The sequence below is a fragment of the Urocitellus parryii genome, chromosome 5, assembly GCF_045843805.1.
Source record: "Urocitellus parryii isolate mUroPar1 chromosome 5, mUroPar1.hap1, whole genome shotgun sequence".
NCBI lineage: Eukaryota > Metazoa > Chordata > Mammalia > Rodentia > Sciuridae > Urocitellus > Urocitellus parryii.
The window spans coordinates 186,187,374-186,207,069 of NC_135535.1; the positions used below are offsets into that span (position 1 = coordinate 186,187,374).

A 19,696-nucleotide genomic window follows, 5' to 3' on the forward strand; every position below is an offset into this window, starting at 1 on the left:
AGGGGCAGTGCCAAGATAAGGAGAAAAGGAATTACTGCTCAGTCTATTATTATTATTATTATTATTATTATTATTATTATTATTATTATTTAGTTGTAGATGGACACAATACCTTTATTTGTTTTTATTTTTATGTGGTGCCGGGGTTCGAACCCAGTGCCTCATGCATGCTAGGCAAGCGCTGTACCACTGAGCCTCAACCCCAGCCCCACTGTTCAGTCTTACCACCTGAAGATGGTAAGGAGAAAGGTGAAAAAGTTGGACCAAGGAGAGGGACCACCACCAACACAAGGACATACAAATTGCAGGGGGCGGGGAACTCCATGGAACCCTTGCCCTGCTTGGGATTCCACAACTGTCCTGATCTTAAATCTCTGATTAGATCTAAGTCTCTCCATCCCCAAGAAGAGAGCTAACTCCCCTTGCCCTTAGAGTGCTGCTTCACACCACATAGAGAGAAGGAGGTGGAGTGATGCCTCCCCTTTGCATCCTTCAAATGAATTTTACCACCAGTGCCTGGGTGCAGGGTCCTCCTTGGCTGACAGGAAAAGCTAGGAACCTATGCTGAAGCTTCCCCTGGCATATCAATCCCCCACCATTTTGCCTCAGAATGAGGAATGGGACTTGAATTCAGCATCCAAGGCAGATGTTCCAGGCATTAAGAGCAGAGAAAGAACCAGCAGGCTGATCTCAAAGGGAGTGTGAGAGGGTACGGTCAGAGGCTTAGATGAGAAAGGAAACCCTTGGAAGAATGGAAGGGGTCCCTGCTCTGGCTTGAGGTCAGAAAGGGCTCTCTGGGCAGGATGCCTAACCCTCCCACACCTTCCTTCTTTCTCAGAAGAGCTGCATGGGGCAAGGATGGAGGAGCTGGGGCAGGGTGGGGGCCTTTTTAAGGAGCTCCTTCCCAGAGCATGACTGCAGATCCAGCCCCAGAAACGCCAGAGAGGAGGCTTCATGGGTAAGTGCTGCCCTCTACTTGGGATTCATTGGGGCTGGGGTCAGGGCTGCCAGCCTGGCTTTCCTTCTTTCTCCAGGGATAGGCTGCACCTCTGCCCTGTGAGTGAGGACAACACTCAGCTGTCGATTTAACTCTCCAGAAAATGAAAGTGTGTTTCAGGGAAATCTTTCAGCTATCCCAAACACTTAAAGATCTTCATTCAGGTGGGAGGTTTTGTGGAAGCAGCACTTCTGAATTCCTATCTATCTTGGAGATCCCTATTGGCTCTGGAAGCCTCCCTGTTTGAAGATATACCCTTCTCAGAATACACATTCTGGCACTTTCCCCAGGCCCTCAACTCTTCAGCCAGGAGATGATATCTGGACTGGAGATGACAGGACTGAATATGTGAAACCCAGGCTCTGGGGGACAGAATCACTGCTATGGCCCTGAGCCCCCTCCCCTCATACCCTACTCCAGTTCCCAATGGAATTTGGGAACCATTGTCCATTTCCCTTGCTGTGATCTCCCATTTTCAGCTCCAAGCTCAGCACCCCTCAACCCTGAGTAGAAAGTATCTTGAGATTCCAGGTTCTACCCTGGGTCTCTACTTGCCCATATGGGGAAAAATTCTACTTGCTCATATGGGGAACAATTCATACAAGGAAGCATGGGAGGATAGTATGCAGGCAGAGAGAACTTTGGCCACTTGGCTCTGAGAACTGAATTCCATAGGTCGTGAGCTCTAGCAAATGCCCTAGGTACTCAGTTCTGCTGCCCGGCTGTGCCACACCATCAATGCTAAGACCATGGGGGTATATATGGCTCCAGCTCACACCATTCCAGACAAGTGCTCTTGTAGGCACCCATCCTATCCACTGACTAAATCTTATTAACTGTGACTTGGTCTACATTTCTACTCAAAGATTCAATGACTCTCCAAGTCTTTTTACCGTTAACGTCTTGAATGGTATGACCTCCACTTAGCTTTGGAGCCTAATCTTCCATTGCTGTTGCCCTCCAATAAGACTGCTGCTTTCTGCTCCTGCCAACATGCTTTTATTCCTGCTGGACCCTTCCTTAGTTTTTGAGATGCTTCTTTCCCATCAATATTTGTTGGAATCCTGTATATATCCTTCAAATCCCCTCTTAGATGTCTTTTCAATAAGCTTCTTTCAGGTCGGGGTTGTGGCTCCATGGTAGAGTGCTTGCCTAGCATGTTTCGTGAAGCACTGGGTTCAATTCTCAGCACCACATATAAATAAATGAATAAAATAAAGGTCCATAAACAACTATATATATATATATATATATATATATACACACACACACACACACACACACACACACACATACATATATATACATACATACATATGTATATTTAAAACAAGAAGCTTCTTTCTTTCAACTCCCCAACAGAAAGCAAATTACCCACACTCCTCCCCAGTAAGGCTGGGTTCAGGAGCTCCCTACCTCATAGTATTTACCCCAGTGTTCTGCAAATAGTAGTTCCTTAATAAATGTTCCTTTTGTTTGTTGAGTGTGTCTCATGTGTGAAGAGACGATCTGACCTAGACGTTAAGACCTATCAGATACAATCTTGGTACATTCTCAATGTATAACTGGGTAAGTTGTTAATATCTATGGGCTTCAATTTCCTCATCTGTAAGTGGAAATAATAGTTGTGTGTACATCGAAGTTTTGTGAATTTTAAACTTAATGAATTGGTAATTTCTGCATGGAACTTAAGCATAGTTGGTACATAGAAGTTCTCGGTGTGTGAGGTTATGATTCTTATTCTTTTCCCTTAAGTAGAATGGGAGCTATCCAAAGGTAAGGGCAGTTGTGGCCTGGAGTAGGGCTTGAAATTTGTCAGTCAGGTCTTCCATGCTCAGCTGAGTAAGTCTGGGTCAAGACTAGCAGGATGAGACCATCAGGATCTGTTGAGAGCTACAGCCAAAGGGGCCCCAGCAAACTTCCTGCTGCCAGCAAACTTCCAGCTGCCAGCTGATGATTGGCTCACAGAGGCACCAGCAAACTTCTAGCTGCCAGCTGATTGGCTCCTCTGTGGTGATGCTCATTGGGCTGTTTCCCCACCCTTTCAGACCATGGAGCTGCTCATTGGGGGATCTTTTTTGGCTCCGCCCACATGACCCAGCCAATCTGCCTCAAGAGCAGGAGGAGTGGGGGGGGGGGGTTGAGAGGCTTGTGGGAAGCCGGTGGTGGCAGTTGGGCTCTGAAGATTTTTCCTGAGGAGCTGTTTTGTTTGGCATGTGTGGTTCTAAAAATAAAGTTCGTTTCTTTTGACAAGTGGCTTCTGAATTGTGCCCAGCCAGACTGCGGCATTTGGTGGGCCGCAGGGTAACTACTGAGGGTAAGTGATAAGGTAAACTTCTCACCCCTGAGGGCAGGGCGAGAGGATGGGTAGCCATTTTAAGATTCTTCTTTTGTTTTGTTTCACTTTTGTTTTAAATTGCCTGTCCCTGGAGATGAGTGAGATGGAAGAAAAACCGCTCACATCTGAGGAAAAACTATTTGCGTCTGAGGAACAGATAGGGAGAAAGGACGGATGGACATTTCAGGAGGATAGAAAGGCTGATATAATGATTTTGTGTGGTTCCATTTTTATTTCATTTTGTCTTGGTTTTGTTTGGTGTTATCTTGTTGGGTTGTATTATAGTAGAAATATGGGATCAGAAATCAGTAAAAAACAAACCGAAAGAGTGTTAAGTAAATTGTTAGAGGAAGGAGGCATCCCAGTAAAATCAAGAGCAGTCAGGGCATACGTTGATACAATACAAAAATGTAGCCCATGGCTTTTTAAGGAGGAGTTGTTAAATATATCACAATGGAACCATCATGGTGAAGATTTTAAAATAATAGAAAAGAAAAGCCCAGGAACTCTGCCAGTTGGCACATTGACATTGTGGGCATTGGTATCTGGTTTGCTTAGTCCAAAGCCTTCAGTTCAGACAAAGGTAGAGGAAGGAGAAGACATATTGATTCAAGTAAAAGAGAAGGTCTCTCAAGTTAGTCAGAAAGAGGAAAAGATTCAAGTAAAAGAGAAGGTCTTTCGAGCTAGTCAGATAGAGGAAGAAAGCTTAGAGCAGAAAAAGCCATCAGGGGAAAAATTACAACAGGAGACGGCTACTAACACCTTTCTATCACCAGAGGGTATAAGTGTCCAACCAACAGCACCACCTCCATATGCTGGGAGGCCCCCAACCCCCGCAGTTGATAGATGGGATCCTGAGAAAGGACCTCAAAGATTACCATGCCCTGTATTTGAACAGGCAGGAGGGCAACGAATTTACCATGCTCTAGATTTCAAAACAGTGAAGCAGCTAAAAGAAGCTGTAACAACCTATGGTCCTCAAGCACCCTTCACTGTAAACATGGTCGAATCCATTACCAACTTGAACATGATGTCAGCAGATTGGGCTAGTATGTGTAAAGCTGTGCTAAATGGAGGGCAATATTTGTTATGGAAGGTTGCCAATGAGGAATTTTGCACAGAGACGGCTAGGCAAAATGCAGCATGTTGTTAGGAAAGGAACCTTATGAGGATCAGCAGCAACAAATTGCATATGATCCTGGCGTATACATACAAATTGCTGTAGATGCTGTTAGGGCATGGAAGACTTTACAAGGACATGGAGGTTTACAAGGTCAGTTATCTAAGGTAATACAAAGAGCTAATGAACCTTACGCTGAATTTGTAGATAGGCTTATTCAAACAGCTACCAGAGTTTTGGGGAATACAGAACAAGCAATGCCATTAATAAAATAATTGGCTTATGAGCAAGCAAATTGTTGGTGCAGAGAAGTAATTAGACCATGGAAACATGAAGATTTAAACACATATATTAAATTATGTAGAGACATTAATGAACAAGGGCAAGTCTTGGCAGCTGCAGTACAACAGGCTTTAGATGCCAGGCCAAAAACATGCTACAATTGTGAACAAACAGGACATTTAAAAAGGAATTGCCCCATAGGAGGAGGGTTTAACAAAACTAGGTATCAAAGGAGTAGAATACCGTGTGACCTTTTTACCACAAGTTAATCTTGGAGTCAATCCTAGAGGACTGATACCTAACCATATTTGGCAGATGGACATTACACACTTGCCAGAATTTGGAAAATTAAAATATTTGCATGTTACAGTTGATACTTCTTCCCTTCATGCCGGAGAAAAAACTAAAAGATATTATAGCTTGTTGCTTACAAAATTTTGCCACTGTGGGTGTTCCAAAACAGTTAAAAACAGATAATGGCCCTGGTTATACTTCTACCTCTTTTAAACAATTTTGCTCATCATTTGGCATTACTCATATAACAGGAATCCCATGCAATCCACAGGGACAAGGCACAGTTGAAAGAGCTCATCAAACTATTAAAATGTACTTATTAAAGCAAAAAGAGGGAATTGGGAAGGGGTATATATCCCCCAAAGATAAACTTAAAATAACCCCTTTTACTCTAAACTTTTAAAATTTGAATTCATCAGGGCTTAGTGCTGCGGAAAGGCATACGTGTCCAAAAAATGTACATAAGCCCAAGGTACTTTGGAAGGATATTCTAACAGGACAATGGAAAGGTCCTGACCCAGTAATTGTCTGGAGTCAGGGGTCTGTTTGTGTGTTTCCTCAGGGAGAACAGCAGCCGATTTGGATTCCAGAGAGATTAACTAAAGCGATTTCTACAAACCAAAAAGAAGATGATTTGGCTCAAATCCATAACAACTGATATCCAAAACTCCAGTTTGGCTATTCTTACATCTGCGACAGAACCAGGATGCTTTTTTCAATATCAATTTTATTATTACCCTTTCCCACATCATGAAGTTCTATTTTGTTTTTTGAGCTCATACAGACCTAGGTTAATGTTTTGCTGATCAGTTCTATTTTTTGACTATAGAATTTTTAAACATTGCAATGGAGATTTCACCTGTAAAAAGTTATAAGGCCTTTACTATTATGTTATGTGTTGTATGTATTATATTATGTGTGGACACTTGTGTTTTGTGTTATATGTTTGAATGTACGTATGTCCATATATCATATATGATGAGCACTCATGAAAAAATGGATCCAAATTTTTTTTATTCACGTGATTTAAATGGTTTAATTTAAATTGGGTAAACAGCTGTTGAGGATTGTTTTAATATGTGAACAAAAAAGGAGGTTAACAGATCTGTTTGTTTACTTTCACCTTTCCTTTTCATTATATTTAATAATTCTGTTCAGGATAATGTAAATTGTTCAGAAAATTGTTTTCTTTTAGTGCCTGCTGGAATGTTACATAATTTTTTCTTTAGCCATTATTGCCAGAATTCCTATCTTCATCCCAGTGCTGGTGAAGACAAAGATAAAACCAATCTACAGCTTCTGCAATAGCTATCACTGAACTGCTTGCAGAACTTGCCTGGACTATGTATCACTTGTATGCATTGTGAACTCACTTGTATGCATTGTGAACTATCTGTTGGTGCAGCGACTTGTGGTAGTGTTGGGGTATTTTTGCTGATGGTGTCATCGATAGTCCAATTTTTCCAAAAGGAGCCATCAATTGGCTTGGTGTATCCTCCTCCCTTCTGCTTGTGATGGTCGTTCAGCTAAAATTTGGGAGCCAACAGAGGTGAGGTAAAGATCCTCACCCTGCCGCTGGTACAAAGGCCTATCCACAGGTGTGGCTGTATGCTGGACCGGTAGTCAATGACAGGTAAGATCCAATTGCAATGGTACCAACCTAAGACAGGAGGCTGACGCCTTGAGGTCAGCTCATCCGATGACGGGTAAGGACCATATGTAGTATTGGACAACCTAAGGCAGGCACGGTCCCTAAGCCATGTGCTTGTTGTTTAAACAGAGAGGGGGAGATGTTGAGAGCCACAGCCAAAGGGGCCCCAGCAAACTTCCAGCTGCCAGCAAACTCCCAGCTGCCAGCTAATGATTGGCTCACAGAGGCCCCAGCAAACTTCCAGCTGCCAGCTGATTGGCTCCTCTGCAGTGATGCTCATTGGGCTGTTTCCCCGCCCTTTCAGACCACGGAGCTGCTCATTGGGGGACCTTTTTTGGCTCCGCCCATGCGACCCAGCCAATCTGCCTCAAGAGCAGGAGGAGTGGGGAAGGGGGTTGAGGGAAGCCAGTGGTGGCAGTTGGGCTCTGAAGGTTTTCCTGAAGAGCTGTGTGGTGTGGTGTGTGTGTTCTAAAAATAAAGTTCGTTTCTTTTGACAAGTGGCACCTGAATTGTGCCCAGCCAGACTGCGGCATTGAAATTTGTCAGTCAGGTCTTCCATGCTCGGCTGAGTTAGACTGGGTCAAGACTAGCAGGATGAGACCATCAGGATCAGCGCTTGGTAACCCAGGCTGAGATCTGGGAGCTCTGGATTCCCACCTATTATTGTATGACCATGGGTGAATCACTCCCTCACTCAGGCCCTACTTTCCTGGCATAATGTAAATTTAGAGGATTGAAGCATATGAACAGCAAAGTGTTTTATGAGTTCTGCACTTCTAAGGGTTAAGTTCAAAGAAAAGATCAAACAAGAAAGCATTCAGGTTTCCTGCAGGCTTTACATCCACAGGGCTGGGAGTGAGGTGGGATGCTGGATTGCACTGAGGAGCAGCACCTCTTTCTAAAAGCTTGTAGTCAGGGTCCTTCCTCCCTTACCTTGGCTGGGGATAGGGGTAAATTTGTGTGCAGCCAGGGGCATTTCTGAGACTAAGTAGAAGACAGGGAAGAATATCTATGAGCAAAGTAGATCCTCAAAGATGGGGAGAAATGCTGGGGATATAGCTCAGTTGATAAAATGCTTGCTTTTCATGCACACCACCCTGCGTTCAATCTCCAGCACCACACAAACACACACACACACAAAAAGTGTGGGGGGGATTGAGAATCTACAAGTATCTGGACCCAAGAAGACAGAGAGGGAAGGGAATACAAACCACAGCTTAATGGTGTGAGGCTCACCATTTTTTGAAACCTGAATTGTTTAAAAAAGGTATTTGAGGAGCTGGGGTTGTGGCTCAGTGGTAGAGCGCTCACCTCACACATGAGAGACCCTGGGTTCGATCCTCAGCACCACATAAAAGAAAGAAATAAACAAAATAAAGATATTGTGTCCATGTATAACTAAAAATATATATATAAAAAATAATAAAGGAATTTGAAAAGGCTTACCAACATGCAAACAATTCTCCAAGCTTAGAAAAATCAAAGCAGGCTGGGCATGGTGGTACATTCCTATAATCCCAGTGGCTCTGGAGGCTGACTCAGGAGGCTGATGCAGTAGGATCACAATTTCAGAGCCAGCATCAGCAATTTAGCTAGGTCCTAAGCAACTAACTGAAACCCTGTTTTGAAATAAAATATAAAAAAGGGCTGGCGCAACTGGAGTTATAGCTCAGTGGTAGAGCACTTGCCTCGCACATATGAGGTACTGGGTTCCATCCTCAGCATCACATAAAAATAAATAAAACAAATAAATAAATAAAATGAAGATTTTTGTGTCCATCTTTTTTTTTAAGAGAGAGAGAGAATTTTTATATTTACTTATTTATTTTAGTTTTCGGCGAACATCTTTGTATGCTGAGGCTCGAACCCGGGCCGCACGCATGCCAGGCGAGCGTGCAAGCGCGCTACCGCTTGAGCCACATCCCCAGCCCTGTGTCCATCTTTTAAAAAAACTTTTTTTTTTAAAGAGTTGGGGATGTGAATCAGTGGTTGAGTGCCTCCAGATTCAATCCCTAGGACCCACCCCACTTCCCAAAATAAATTAAAGCAGCCAGGTACAGTGGTGCATACCTGTAATTTCAGCAAGTTGGGAGGCTGAGGCCAGAGGATTGCAAATTAAAGGATAGCTTCCGCCATCTTAGCAAGACCCTGTCTCCTGGATTCAGTTCCCACTACCAAAGTATCAGTGACCTAGGTATGTAGTACCTCTATTTTTTAAAACTCCTTTAAAAAAATTTTTTGGGCTGGGGATGTGGCTCAAGCGGTAGCGCACTCGCCTGGCATGCGTGCGGCCCGGGTTCGATCCTCAGCACCACATACCAACAAAGATGTTGTGTCCGCCGAGAACTAAAAAATAAATAATAAAAATTCTCTCTCTCTCTCTCCTCTATCACTCTCAAAAAAAAAAAATTTTTTTTTTTTAGTTGTAGATGGACACAATAACAATACCTTTATTTTATTTATTTATTTATTTTTATTTTATTTTATTTATTTTTATTTATTTATTTTTATGTGGTCCTGAGGATTGAACTAGTGCCTCCATGCATGCTAGGCAAGCACTCTACCACTGAGCCCCAGCCCCAGCCCAAAACTCCTTTTTTTTTTTTTTTTAGAGAGAGAGCACAAGCGCGAGAGTTTTTTTTTTTTAGTTCTCTGAGGACACAACATCTTTGTTTGTTTGTGGTGCTGAGGAGGGAAACCCGGCGCACGCATGCCAGACAAGCGCAATACCGCTTGAGCCACATCTCCAGCCCGAAAACTCGTTTTTCTAATATTTATTTTTCAGTTGTAGTTGGACATAGCACCTTTATTTATTTATTTTTATGTGGTGCTGAGGATCAAACCGAGGACCTCACATGTGCAAGGCAGGCGCTCTACCACTGAGCCATATCCCCAGCCCTTAAACCTCTTTTTTTATATTTTAACTTTAAAAATATCTGTTTAGTTTTGTTGTGGTGACTTTAACTGTGCCAATTATAGTCAACTTAATCACACACAAACTTTTCAAGATTTACCTTTCACAAACCTTATGTAACTTACTTCAAAATTTTATAACTTGTCTTAGTTTTGTCTTTTCTTTCATTGTGGACTTTAGGCTAAGGATTATTGTTTTAGTGTAGTGGTTTAGTGTAGAGCACTTACCTGGGATGTGTGAGGCCCTAGGTTTGGTCCCCAGTATAGCCTAAATAAACAAGTCAATAAAAATGACAAAGAAATCATTTTGGGTTTCAAGACAAAAGTATTACTTTACCCTACAAGATACTTTGTCTTTCAGAAATACTTTTTCTCTATTAATTTTTAAACTTTTTTTAATATGTCAAATTTTAATATACTGATATAGAACAAAGTCTAATCCTCTGTGTTTAAAAACAACAAGGGTTCCTTAAAACACTGATCTGCTTTGAGCATAGTCCTTGCTACCCTGCACCACTGCATCATATTTTATTTATTTATTTATTTTTTAAATAGAATCATATTTTTTTTTTAAAGAGAGAGTGAGAGAGGAGAGAGAGAGAGAGAGAGAATTTTTAATATTTATTTTTTAGTTCTCGGCGGACACAACATCTTTGTTGGTATGTGGTGCTGAGGATCGAACCCGGGCCGCACGCATGCCAGGCGAGCGCGCTACCGCTGAGCCACATCTCCAGCCCCACTGCATCATATTTTAAAACTGACATTTTTTTTTCTTCTCCTTAACTTTGAGGGAAGGAAAATTACATTTTTTCCCATTATAGGCCAAGTTGTCTATCCTTGGACACACACACTACAAGAATAAAATAATTCAGACTTCAGTAATGTCAAAAGATCTAAAAAATGGCTATTTCTCAAAACTACAAATAAATTTATGACCCTGGATAGGGCACAATTGGAATGTAGCCATTGAATCACCTCTTTAAGGACACATTGTTCCCTTGGTAGTTAGTGTCACCCATGTTTCTCCTTTGCTAACAAAAAGACCAAAACTTCACAAAGTTGATAAACCCAGTCACAAAAATATGATCATATACATATTATTAAATAAACTATGATATATTCACATTATTAAATAAAATGATTGTATTCATATTATGACTATATTCATATATTATTATTATCAGCAAAAATTGACTAATTGTCTTTATTAAAGACAAACTTTATTTGACTATGTTCAGTTGAGTATTTTAAAGAGATTTTTAACCATCAATTTTAAAAAAAAACCAAAACTTTCCTTTTTACTCAAAACCTTGTCTTCATCATTGGACTGATATTAGGGACAAAGCAAAGACTGAGTTTTCCAAAACATTATCTATCAAGATAATTTCTTGTGTCTATTAGGTTTAAAATCAAGTGTGCTTTTATTCTTGCTAATTTCACTTTGTAACTACTATCTGTTAGTATTTTGCAAAAGTACTACTTCTAACCAGAATAACCTGAATTAAGACAATAAGGCATCACCTCCAGGACAGATAGGATATCTGACTTGCAGTACTGATACAAACCCCAATTAAATAGGAAAAGTAATTGTAAAATTAGAAACCTTAAAGTTAAAACCCATTACTCCCATTTCAAGAATGGTGAAACTGGCCTGCTGGATGTTTAAAACCAAAACTTGGAGACCGAAGTCAAAGAAGTTAAAAAGTCTAAAGAAAACGCAATCAATATTTTGGCCCATGCCCTCTAGGGTCAACCAGGATCCAAGGAATGATGGGAACCCTTTAAAGCCCCTTAACTCCAGTGAGTCACCCAACATTCAAATCAGGAGGATTGTGAGAACCCTAGAGAACAGGAAGTCAACCAGTGCACATTCTGTAAAGAGGGTCATTGGAGAGGGAAATGTCCCAATGCTTCTAAGGGAAGCCATATGTGGTCAGCAAGACTCTGACTCATCCTGGCAGATGGCATGACCAGTAGGAGAAAGCTAAAGGAGTGCTGGAGATATAGCTCAGTTGGTAGAGTGCTTGCCTTGCATGCACAAGGCCTGGGTTCAATCCTTAGCACCACCACCACACATACACAAAAAAACTAAAGGAGCCAAGGTCTGAAGAGTGATCCCTGATAAATCTTTGCTGACTCTTAGCAGGAGATAGAAAAACAAAGTCAATTTTGACCAACTTGGTCTTAAACACCTGGCAGGAAAGTATGACCAAAGCACAGTGTTTAAAAAAAGGCAATGGCGGGGCTGGGATGTGGCTCAAGCGGTAGCGCGCTCGCCTGGCATGCGTGCGGCCCGGGTTCGATCCTCAGCACCACATACAAAGATGTTGTGTCCGCCGATAACTAAAAAATAAATATTAAAAAAAAATTCTCTCTCTCTCTCTCCCCCCCCTCCCCTTCTCCCTCTCTCTCTCTCTCTTAAAAAAAAAAAAAAGGCAATGGCTCTTTTAAATGCAACTTGAGATGTGTACTTGTGTCAGTCCTCCCAAAAGTAAATGAAACTGGAAGGCTATAATGAAGGTGTTTTTATACAGGAGTACCTGACACTGCCAGAGTCCCAAGTTTGTTCTGAATCAAATGATTTGAGACTTACAAATCTTCCTAACCTCCTACATAGGTAAGCTCCATTTGTTTTTCACTGATATGATTAACTAGCCCTGATTTTTGACCTGATTGGTCTAAAAGATGAATGTGACAAGTCAAAGTCCTAACTTTACCAACAGCATTCTAAGTGACACAGCTAAAGGGATCCTTCTACTAACACAAAAATAATGCCAATAAAAAAGCTCAGCCTAGACCCTTCCTCTTCTTGGGACGGCCGCGCTCCGCGGCTTCCCGGGCTGGGCTGCTGCTGTCACCGCTATTGGGCCGGCGCAGTACGCGCCTCTCCACCCGGTACTCCCGCTGGCCGACGCGCGGCGACGCCTGCAGCAGGAACTCGCCGCGGCTGTGGGTGACGCGCACGTCGGTGCGCGGGTACGTGCCGTACACTCGCCGCAGCTCCCGGCACACGAAGTCGGGCAGCTGCAGGCCGTGGCCGTGCGTGCGTTCCACGCGGCCCCATCGCAGTTCGGCTTGCACATTGCCACCTTCGGGCCAGGGCGCCCAGCTCTCGGCTGCGGATTCCTGCAGCGACGGCCCCAGGAGGCGAGCGTCAGGGACCGGCGAGCTAAGGGCGGCGGCGTGGGCTGCTGGGAAGGCCCACCAGGGTGGAGTGGCGGCCGGAGATACGCTGGGGCCGTAAAAACGGTGGTATTCTCGCGGGGCCGCCCTCTCTCCCACGCACAAGCTCGCTGGCCGGCTGCAGAAGTTGTGGGCCTGGATGGGAGGCAGCAGCAGAGGGGCGGGCAAGTAGGTGTAGGTGAGGGGCTGCAGCGGAGGCCAGGCACTCTCCCCGCGCGGCAGGCAGACGTAAGAGTACATGGTGTGAACCTCAGGCAGCAGGCCTTTTCACTGGGGCTCCATTCTGGTTCAGACCTGTGGCGGGGCGGTGTTTGGATATAGACTTAATTCTTACTGTCACCCGGAACCCAGGGCTCTCCTTTCTGACAGGAGCCTCACTTGCCTACCTCAAGGCTTTGGAGGATCGCCCTAAATCAGGTGTTGAATTCTCCTCCTCCTCCCATCTTGTCCCAGGTTTGGGCCTGAACCCCAGGCTTTCAGCAGGCCTTAAGGACCCTAGACTTTTTTAAGCCCTCAAACCCTGGCGTGCCCTTTCAATAACTTCACACTCACTTGTCTCCTTCACCCAGGGGAGGTTAGTCTCCAGCATTTGGGGTAGCCAGAGGGTTCCAGCAGGAGGCTTCCTTCCACCACTTGTTAGTTGCAACTGCTCCCCGCCATACCCTGCCTCACTCAGCCACACCTCCCTGTTACCAGGCAAAGGGAAACACCTTGAACTGGCCAGGAGCCTGCCAGCCTGTCTATACCTGGGTGAGCGTAGGGTCACAGTGGCTCCAAGCTGGAAGCAATGGCCTGAGCTCAGGGATGCCCACCTACAATATCACTGAAGGCTTCTTTTGTTTTGATCAAGTTTGCTCCCCCTCCAAAAAAAAAAAAAAAAAGTTTGCTCCCCATCCCCTAGCCCCTCCAGTGGATTGGATTCTCCTAACATCTGAGTGAAGCTCCTGCACACTCGGACCTTCCTACATTGAATTTTGCTTGTGAGCATCTGACTTCAAGTTGATATCAACTCTAGGAAGGTGCACTTAACATAGCAAGGAATTATAAATACACAATAAAAGTGTTGACCAGGACTTATAAAGGTTAAATGACTTGCCCAGACTCATTTATGGTAAAGGCAAAATTCTACCCTACATCTGTCTCAAGACTCATGCTCACAATATTAGTCTTTCTTTTTTTTTTTTTTTTTTTTGTACTGAGTATTGAACCCAGGGGCACTTTACCACTGAGCTATGTCCCAGCCCTTTTTATTTTTTAGTTTGAGATGAGATCTCACTAAGTTGCTGAGGGTCTTGCTAAGTTGCTGAGGCCGGCTTCTGTAGGAAGCCATCCATGAAATACATGAGGATCTTCTCTGGCATGAAGCCAGGGAGATTTAGATTTGGCCTTGGGAACCATCTGTCACTCTCCCACAGCAATAGATTGCCCAATGCACGTGACCTTTATCTCTGGTCTGCTAGGAAGATCCCCCATAGTAGCTCTGGAGATGGGCGTAACCCTTTGGGAACTGGACAGCCCACCTTTAACCTTTTTTGATGAAGAACATTCTATGGAAGACCTTTGATATTTCCCAATATAAATAAAGCAGGCACAGGCTCCATTTTGCCATAGTATAGAAGCTCCATCCACTTGCCCGTCCTCCCGCACCCCTCGCACCCCAATTTTGAAACTATTTTCTGTGTCCTTTGTTTTTTTTCCATTCTATATTTTTTCTAGCTTTTATTTCTCAGCCAGCCTTTTCCACCAAGGGGAACCCCATTTCCATGGCCCTTGTGGGATGTGGGCGAGAGGCTTCAAACATACCATCCTCCTACCTCAGCCTCCCAGAATCAAATGAGATCAGGCATGTAACACTGTGTCCAATCCCTGCTGGAACTGCTTTCAGACTATCTCACAATCCCTCTCACTCTAGAATGTTACACAAGCACTTGTAATTCTTCATAGCCATGTGAAGAATAGATTGACATTCTCATTTAATAGCTAAGGAACCCTGCATGGTTGCGCACATCTATAATCTCAGAGGCTCAGGAGGTTGAGACAGGAGGATTGTAAATTCAAAGCCAGCTTCAGCAACAGTGGGACACTAAGCAACTCAGTGAGACCCTGTCTCTAAATAAAATACAAAATAGGGCTGGGGATGTGGCTTAATGGTTGAGTGCCCCTGAGTTCAAAACCTTTCAATACCTGGTATCAAAAAAAAAAAAAAAAAGCTAAGGATCCAGAGGCTCAGAGGAGGCTACTTTCCCAGGATCACACAGATTAAAAGCAGCACAGTGAAAATTGAACTCAGCCCAACTGATGCCAAAGCCTACAGGCCACTTGGATGAAGCCAGAAAGATTGCTTCCGATGGCATGAGTACTGTGAGCTCCAGTCCCCTGTGATAGTGGGTTCACCTATTTTTCTGGTGGGGTGAGTGGTCATTATGAATGATTAAAACTGAATGATTAAAAGCTGCTATGCTATCACTTTCTCCCCACTTTTCTATTGACTTAAGCAGCATAACCAGCTTGAGTACCCTTCAAAACCCAGCCACTCCCTGGGAAGATCTCCCACAGTCACCCTGGCAATGTTACATTAGTCCTAACTAAGCTCCTCTCCCAAGTCTAATTTTGGCCAGTGGCCTAGTGAAGACAGCTGCTGAGGTCAGTATCTGAATAGAGAGAAGGGACTTGACTAGGGTTTCATTTGGAATCTACCTAATACTCCCTACCCCACAGCTTCAAGACAGAGCCTTGCTCTCTGTCCACTCTAAGGACTCATCCTAGTGAGACAGTGGTCCTTTTGGGTGAAGCCTTCTGTGGTAGGTAGAATAATGCCTGTCCCCCAAAGATGTCACTAATTTCATCCCTGGAAACCTATGAATTCGGCAAGGGGGAGTTAAGGTTGCAGATGATGTTAGGGTTGTGAGTTAGCTCACCTAAGAAGATTATCCTGGATTATCTAATGGTCCCAGTGTAATTACAGGGGCCCTTAAATGTGAAAGAGGGAGGCTAAAGAGTCAGAGTGACGACATGTGAGAAAGACTTGACCAGTCATTGCTGGCTTTGAAGATGGAATGGGCTCATGAGCAAGGAATACAGGCAGCCTCCTGAAACTGGAAAGGGTAGGAAAATAGATCCACCCAGACAGACTCAAGAAAGGAATACATTGGGCTGGGGATGTGGCTCAAGCGGTAGCGCGCCCGCCTGGCATGCGTGCGGCCCGGGTTCGGTCCTCAGCACCACATACCAACAAAGGTGTTGTGTCCGCCGAGAGCTAGAGAATAAATATTGGAAATTCTCTCTCTCTCTCTCCTCTCACTCTCTCTTTATTTATTTATTTTTTAAAGAAAGAATTTTTAAATATTTATTTTTTAGTTTTCAGTGGACACAACATCTTTTTTTTTTTAAGAGAGAGTGAGAGGAGAGAGAGAGAGAATTTTTAATATTTATTTTCTAGTTCTTGGCGGACACAACATCTTTGTTGGTATGTGGTGCTGAGGATCGAACCCGGGCCGCACGCATGCGAGGCGAGCGCGCTACTGCTTGAGCCACTTCCCCAGCCCTCACTCTCTCTTTAAAAAAAAAAAAAAAAGAAAAAAAAAAGAAAGGAATACATTGGCTGGGGTTGTGGCTCAGCAGTAGAGCGCTCACCTAGCATGAGCAAGGCCCTGGGTTCGATCCTCAGCACCACATAAAAATAAAATAAAGATATTATGTTCAACTACAACTAATTTTTTTTTTTTTTAAAAAGAAATGAATATGGGCTGGGGATGTGGCTCAAGCGGTAGCGCGCTCGCCTGGCATGCGTGCGGCCTGGGTTCGATCCTCAGCACCACATACAAACAAAGATGTTGTATCTGCCGAAAACTAAAATAAACATTAAAAAAAAAATTCTCTCTCTCTCTCTCTCTCTTAAAAAAAAAAGAAATGAATACAGTCATGTCAACACCTTGATTTTAGCCAACAAGATAAATTTCAGACTTCCAGCCTCTAGAACTATAAGCTAATAAATTTGTTTTAAGCTGTTAAATTTGGTAATTTGTTACAACAGCAATAGGAGAATAATATATAATACCCCACTCCAATTTGTATAACTTTCCCTCCCCTAAAATCCAAGGCTACACTTGGACTAACCTCAACCCAGCCTTGAGATCAGTGACAGTCCAGTGAGACTGGCCAGTTTTCCCACCTGTTCTCAATCACCCAAGAGAACGTAGTCATATTTTGGTGAGGGGTGGGGCACACGCATGACCAAGCTCAAGTAGAGCCTGGGATGGTGAGGAACCTGCATTTTAATTGTGGTCCCTACATTCCTGCTGAAGATTTCTGCTGATCTGGGAAGGATGTTTTCAGGCAAAACAAGAAAAATAAGGATCAAGCTGTGAGTTTCTCAGTGAATCCTTCACCCTGATTCCAGTAACAGCCCCCTGATTTTTGGAGCCCCCACTGGTTCTCAGTCAAATGGTTCTGGTGGAGTTGATTATTCTGTCCATAAGTTGTGGGTGATTTAGGACTAAGCGAATCAGCCCTGCCATCCCGCTGGCCATAGTTTAGGCTGGCCAATATGAGCCAAACCCAGAGCTTTGTTCTTTTATTCCTTGGAGGAAAGTTCTTTCTTCCTGAACAGAAATCTGAAATAATGCATTCTGGGCCGTGGGGGGAAGGCTTCCTGAGTGTGGAACCTAGATCAGAAAGGTAGGAAACTAGGGGAGCAGATAATTTCTTCAAATACAGTGTGTATCTATTTTTTGAAGTTACGGGGAATCCAATATGTTTCAAGGAATCAGGCAGTGATGTGGCCTGTGACACCCGAAGTCCCCTCCTAGTTTTCTCTGTGCTTGACAACCAGGAAGAGGAATAAGAGATAATCACAAGGTAAAAGTTTACATTGTTGAAATCAGAAGGCTAAGGGACCTCAGAATGTAACCATGGGACATTAAATGCAACATGAAGGATCCAAGGTCTATCCTTTTCTTCTTTCCCCCAAAGTTTCACATATTTACTAGCAAACCAACCCAACCACTACTACAAAGCTTCATACCTAAAAAATAAAATTACATTCCCAGTTAAATATTCTCCACCGTCTAGACAGTGGTAACATTTTCAATTTGATGTGACAAGATGATCATAACCTTTATATGCATAAACGTGTGCCATTTCTTGTGTAATTCCTTACAGACCTAATTTGGTTCTCCCCCAATGTCTCCTCTTGGAGCTGTACCTGATTTTATTATCAGTGTTCATTCAAATATGTTGAAGAATGGAACAGTTTTGGTTTTGTTTCTGGCCAGGAATTACTTAATTCTAAATCTCATGAGAAGACACAACGAGGAACTGAGTCAAGTACACACACCACAAGGCTGAAAAATCCAAGTTCTCTCATAGAAATTATTTCTTATCAGTCTTCCCCATTCCACCATTTCCCTACTGGACTTCCAGGGAGGGTTAAGGAAAGACTCAGGGTTTGCTTTGAAATAGAGGCATACACTAGCCAGAGATGGAAGGGCAGGGGAAATTCCCTTAGCAAATTTACAAGGGGCGTAGTGTGCCAAACCTACAATGAATGCTGAAATTTAGCTCTCTGTCTTCATAGCCAGGAAAGCATAGATGGAGGTGAGGGGTGGGGAGAGGGAAGAATTGATCATCTTTCTTCTAGTCATGAGGGCATTCTGGAAGAGGGGTTTCAGCAGTCACTTAAGTCTAAAAAGTGTATGTGTGTGTCTGTCTATTTATCTGTCTCTAGGAAAGTATATAGGTTCAGTTTGACGTGACTGCAGCCATCTTGAGTTGTAACTGTCATGACTGCCCCAGAGTAGCCCTAGTTGACTTTTTCTGCACACCTCTCAGCAAAATATAAACAAACAATTAGAGTGGTATGTGGAGCATTACAACTGGACCAGGAATATGCCTTATACTAGCTTAAGATAAACCAGTACATTATGCCGAGAATGCGGTCATCTTTGTTCTAACATTATATACATCCTTCCTTCTGACCCAAATTTCAGGGGTTCAACTGGTCTATTACTGATATTTCAGTCAATAAGTCCTTGAATAAACAACACTCTGAAATTCTGTATCTGTCTGTCTTTTTTAATCCTAGGGTACCTTGGGCCTGGGCCTCATACACTAGGACTGTGTTGTTTTGGAAAAGGGGGAAACAGAAGGTGAGAAGAGAGCTTATAGGGGTGGGCTTGGGGAGAAGGAGGGCAATGAGACAGCCTGGTGGATTATGTATGCTGGGAGGAGGTTCATGGAATCACTAGGGGTTCTATAGGATCTGGTTGAAGAGGCTCTAGCCCCTGGACACAGGGCTTCTCTTGATACTGGAAATGGTATCAACAGTGACAATAAAAATGAAATAGGATCACATGAATATGGTTATACAAGCAAGGCTTTAAATGGTGTTTCTACTTCAGCAAGAAGGGGGATACAGCCCTAACTGAGAGTGTCAGGCTGGCTCAAACAAAGGACAAGATGTATAGATTTCATGGCATCTTCAGGGTAGACAGGGACCTGTCTTTTGATGTCATCACATGTAAAGGTGAGATTTTATTTGTGCTCTTCATCATGCTGCGCTATATGTCTTACTACCATCTTAAGTCTCTGTCTTGAGGTGTTTTTTTTTTTTTTTTACTATGCTAATAAAGTAAAGGTAACTGCACATTACTTTAGTGACTGTTCTGCATAGTGTGCTTTACCCTCACTACTTGGAATTTGCCCCTTTTTGTCTGGGAGAGTCCCTAAGATTATTTTCAGAACAGGGCAGACTATTGTCTCAGTGTGTTTGATTTTCATGAGCTTGTCTGGCTCTGGCTTCTTGGGATTTCTGCTGACTGCATAGTCTTAGAAGGCTGAGCTGGCTGCCCAGCCTCCCTTCTCCTGGGATGTTATCTGACTTCCATGGCCTTGAAGACTGATTTACTTTTTAACTCCTAG

At 43.3% G+C, this 19,696-nt stretch overlaps 1 protein-coding gene across 1 annotated transcript; it reads right to left on the reverse strand.

Moving 5' to 3' along the window:
• Positions 1-12,382: 12,382 nt before the first annotated feature.
• On the reverse strand, positions 12,383-13,018 carry C5H10orf95 (chromosome 5 C10orf95 homolog). The gene has a single exon (XM_026401169.2). The coding sequence runs from the start codon at positions 13,016-13,018 to the stop codon at positions 12,383-12,385; it is 636 nt and encodes a 211-aa protein (XP_026256954.2).
• Between the last annotated feature and the right edge of the window lie 6,678 nt (positions 13,019-19,696).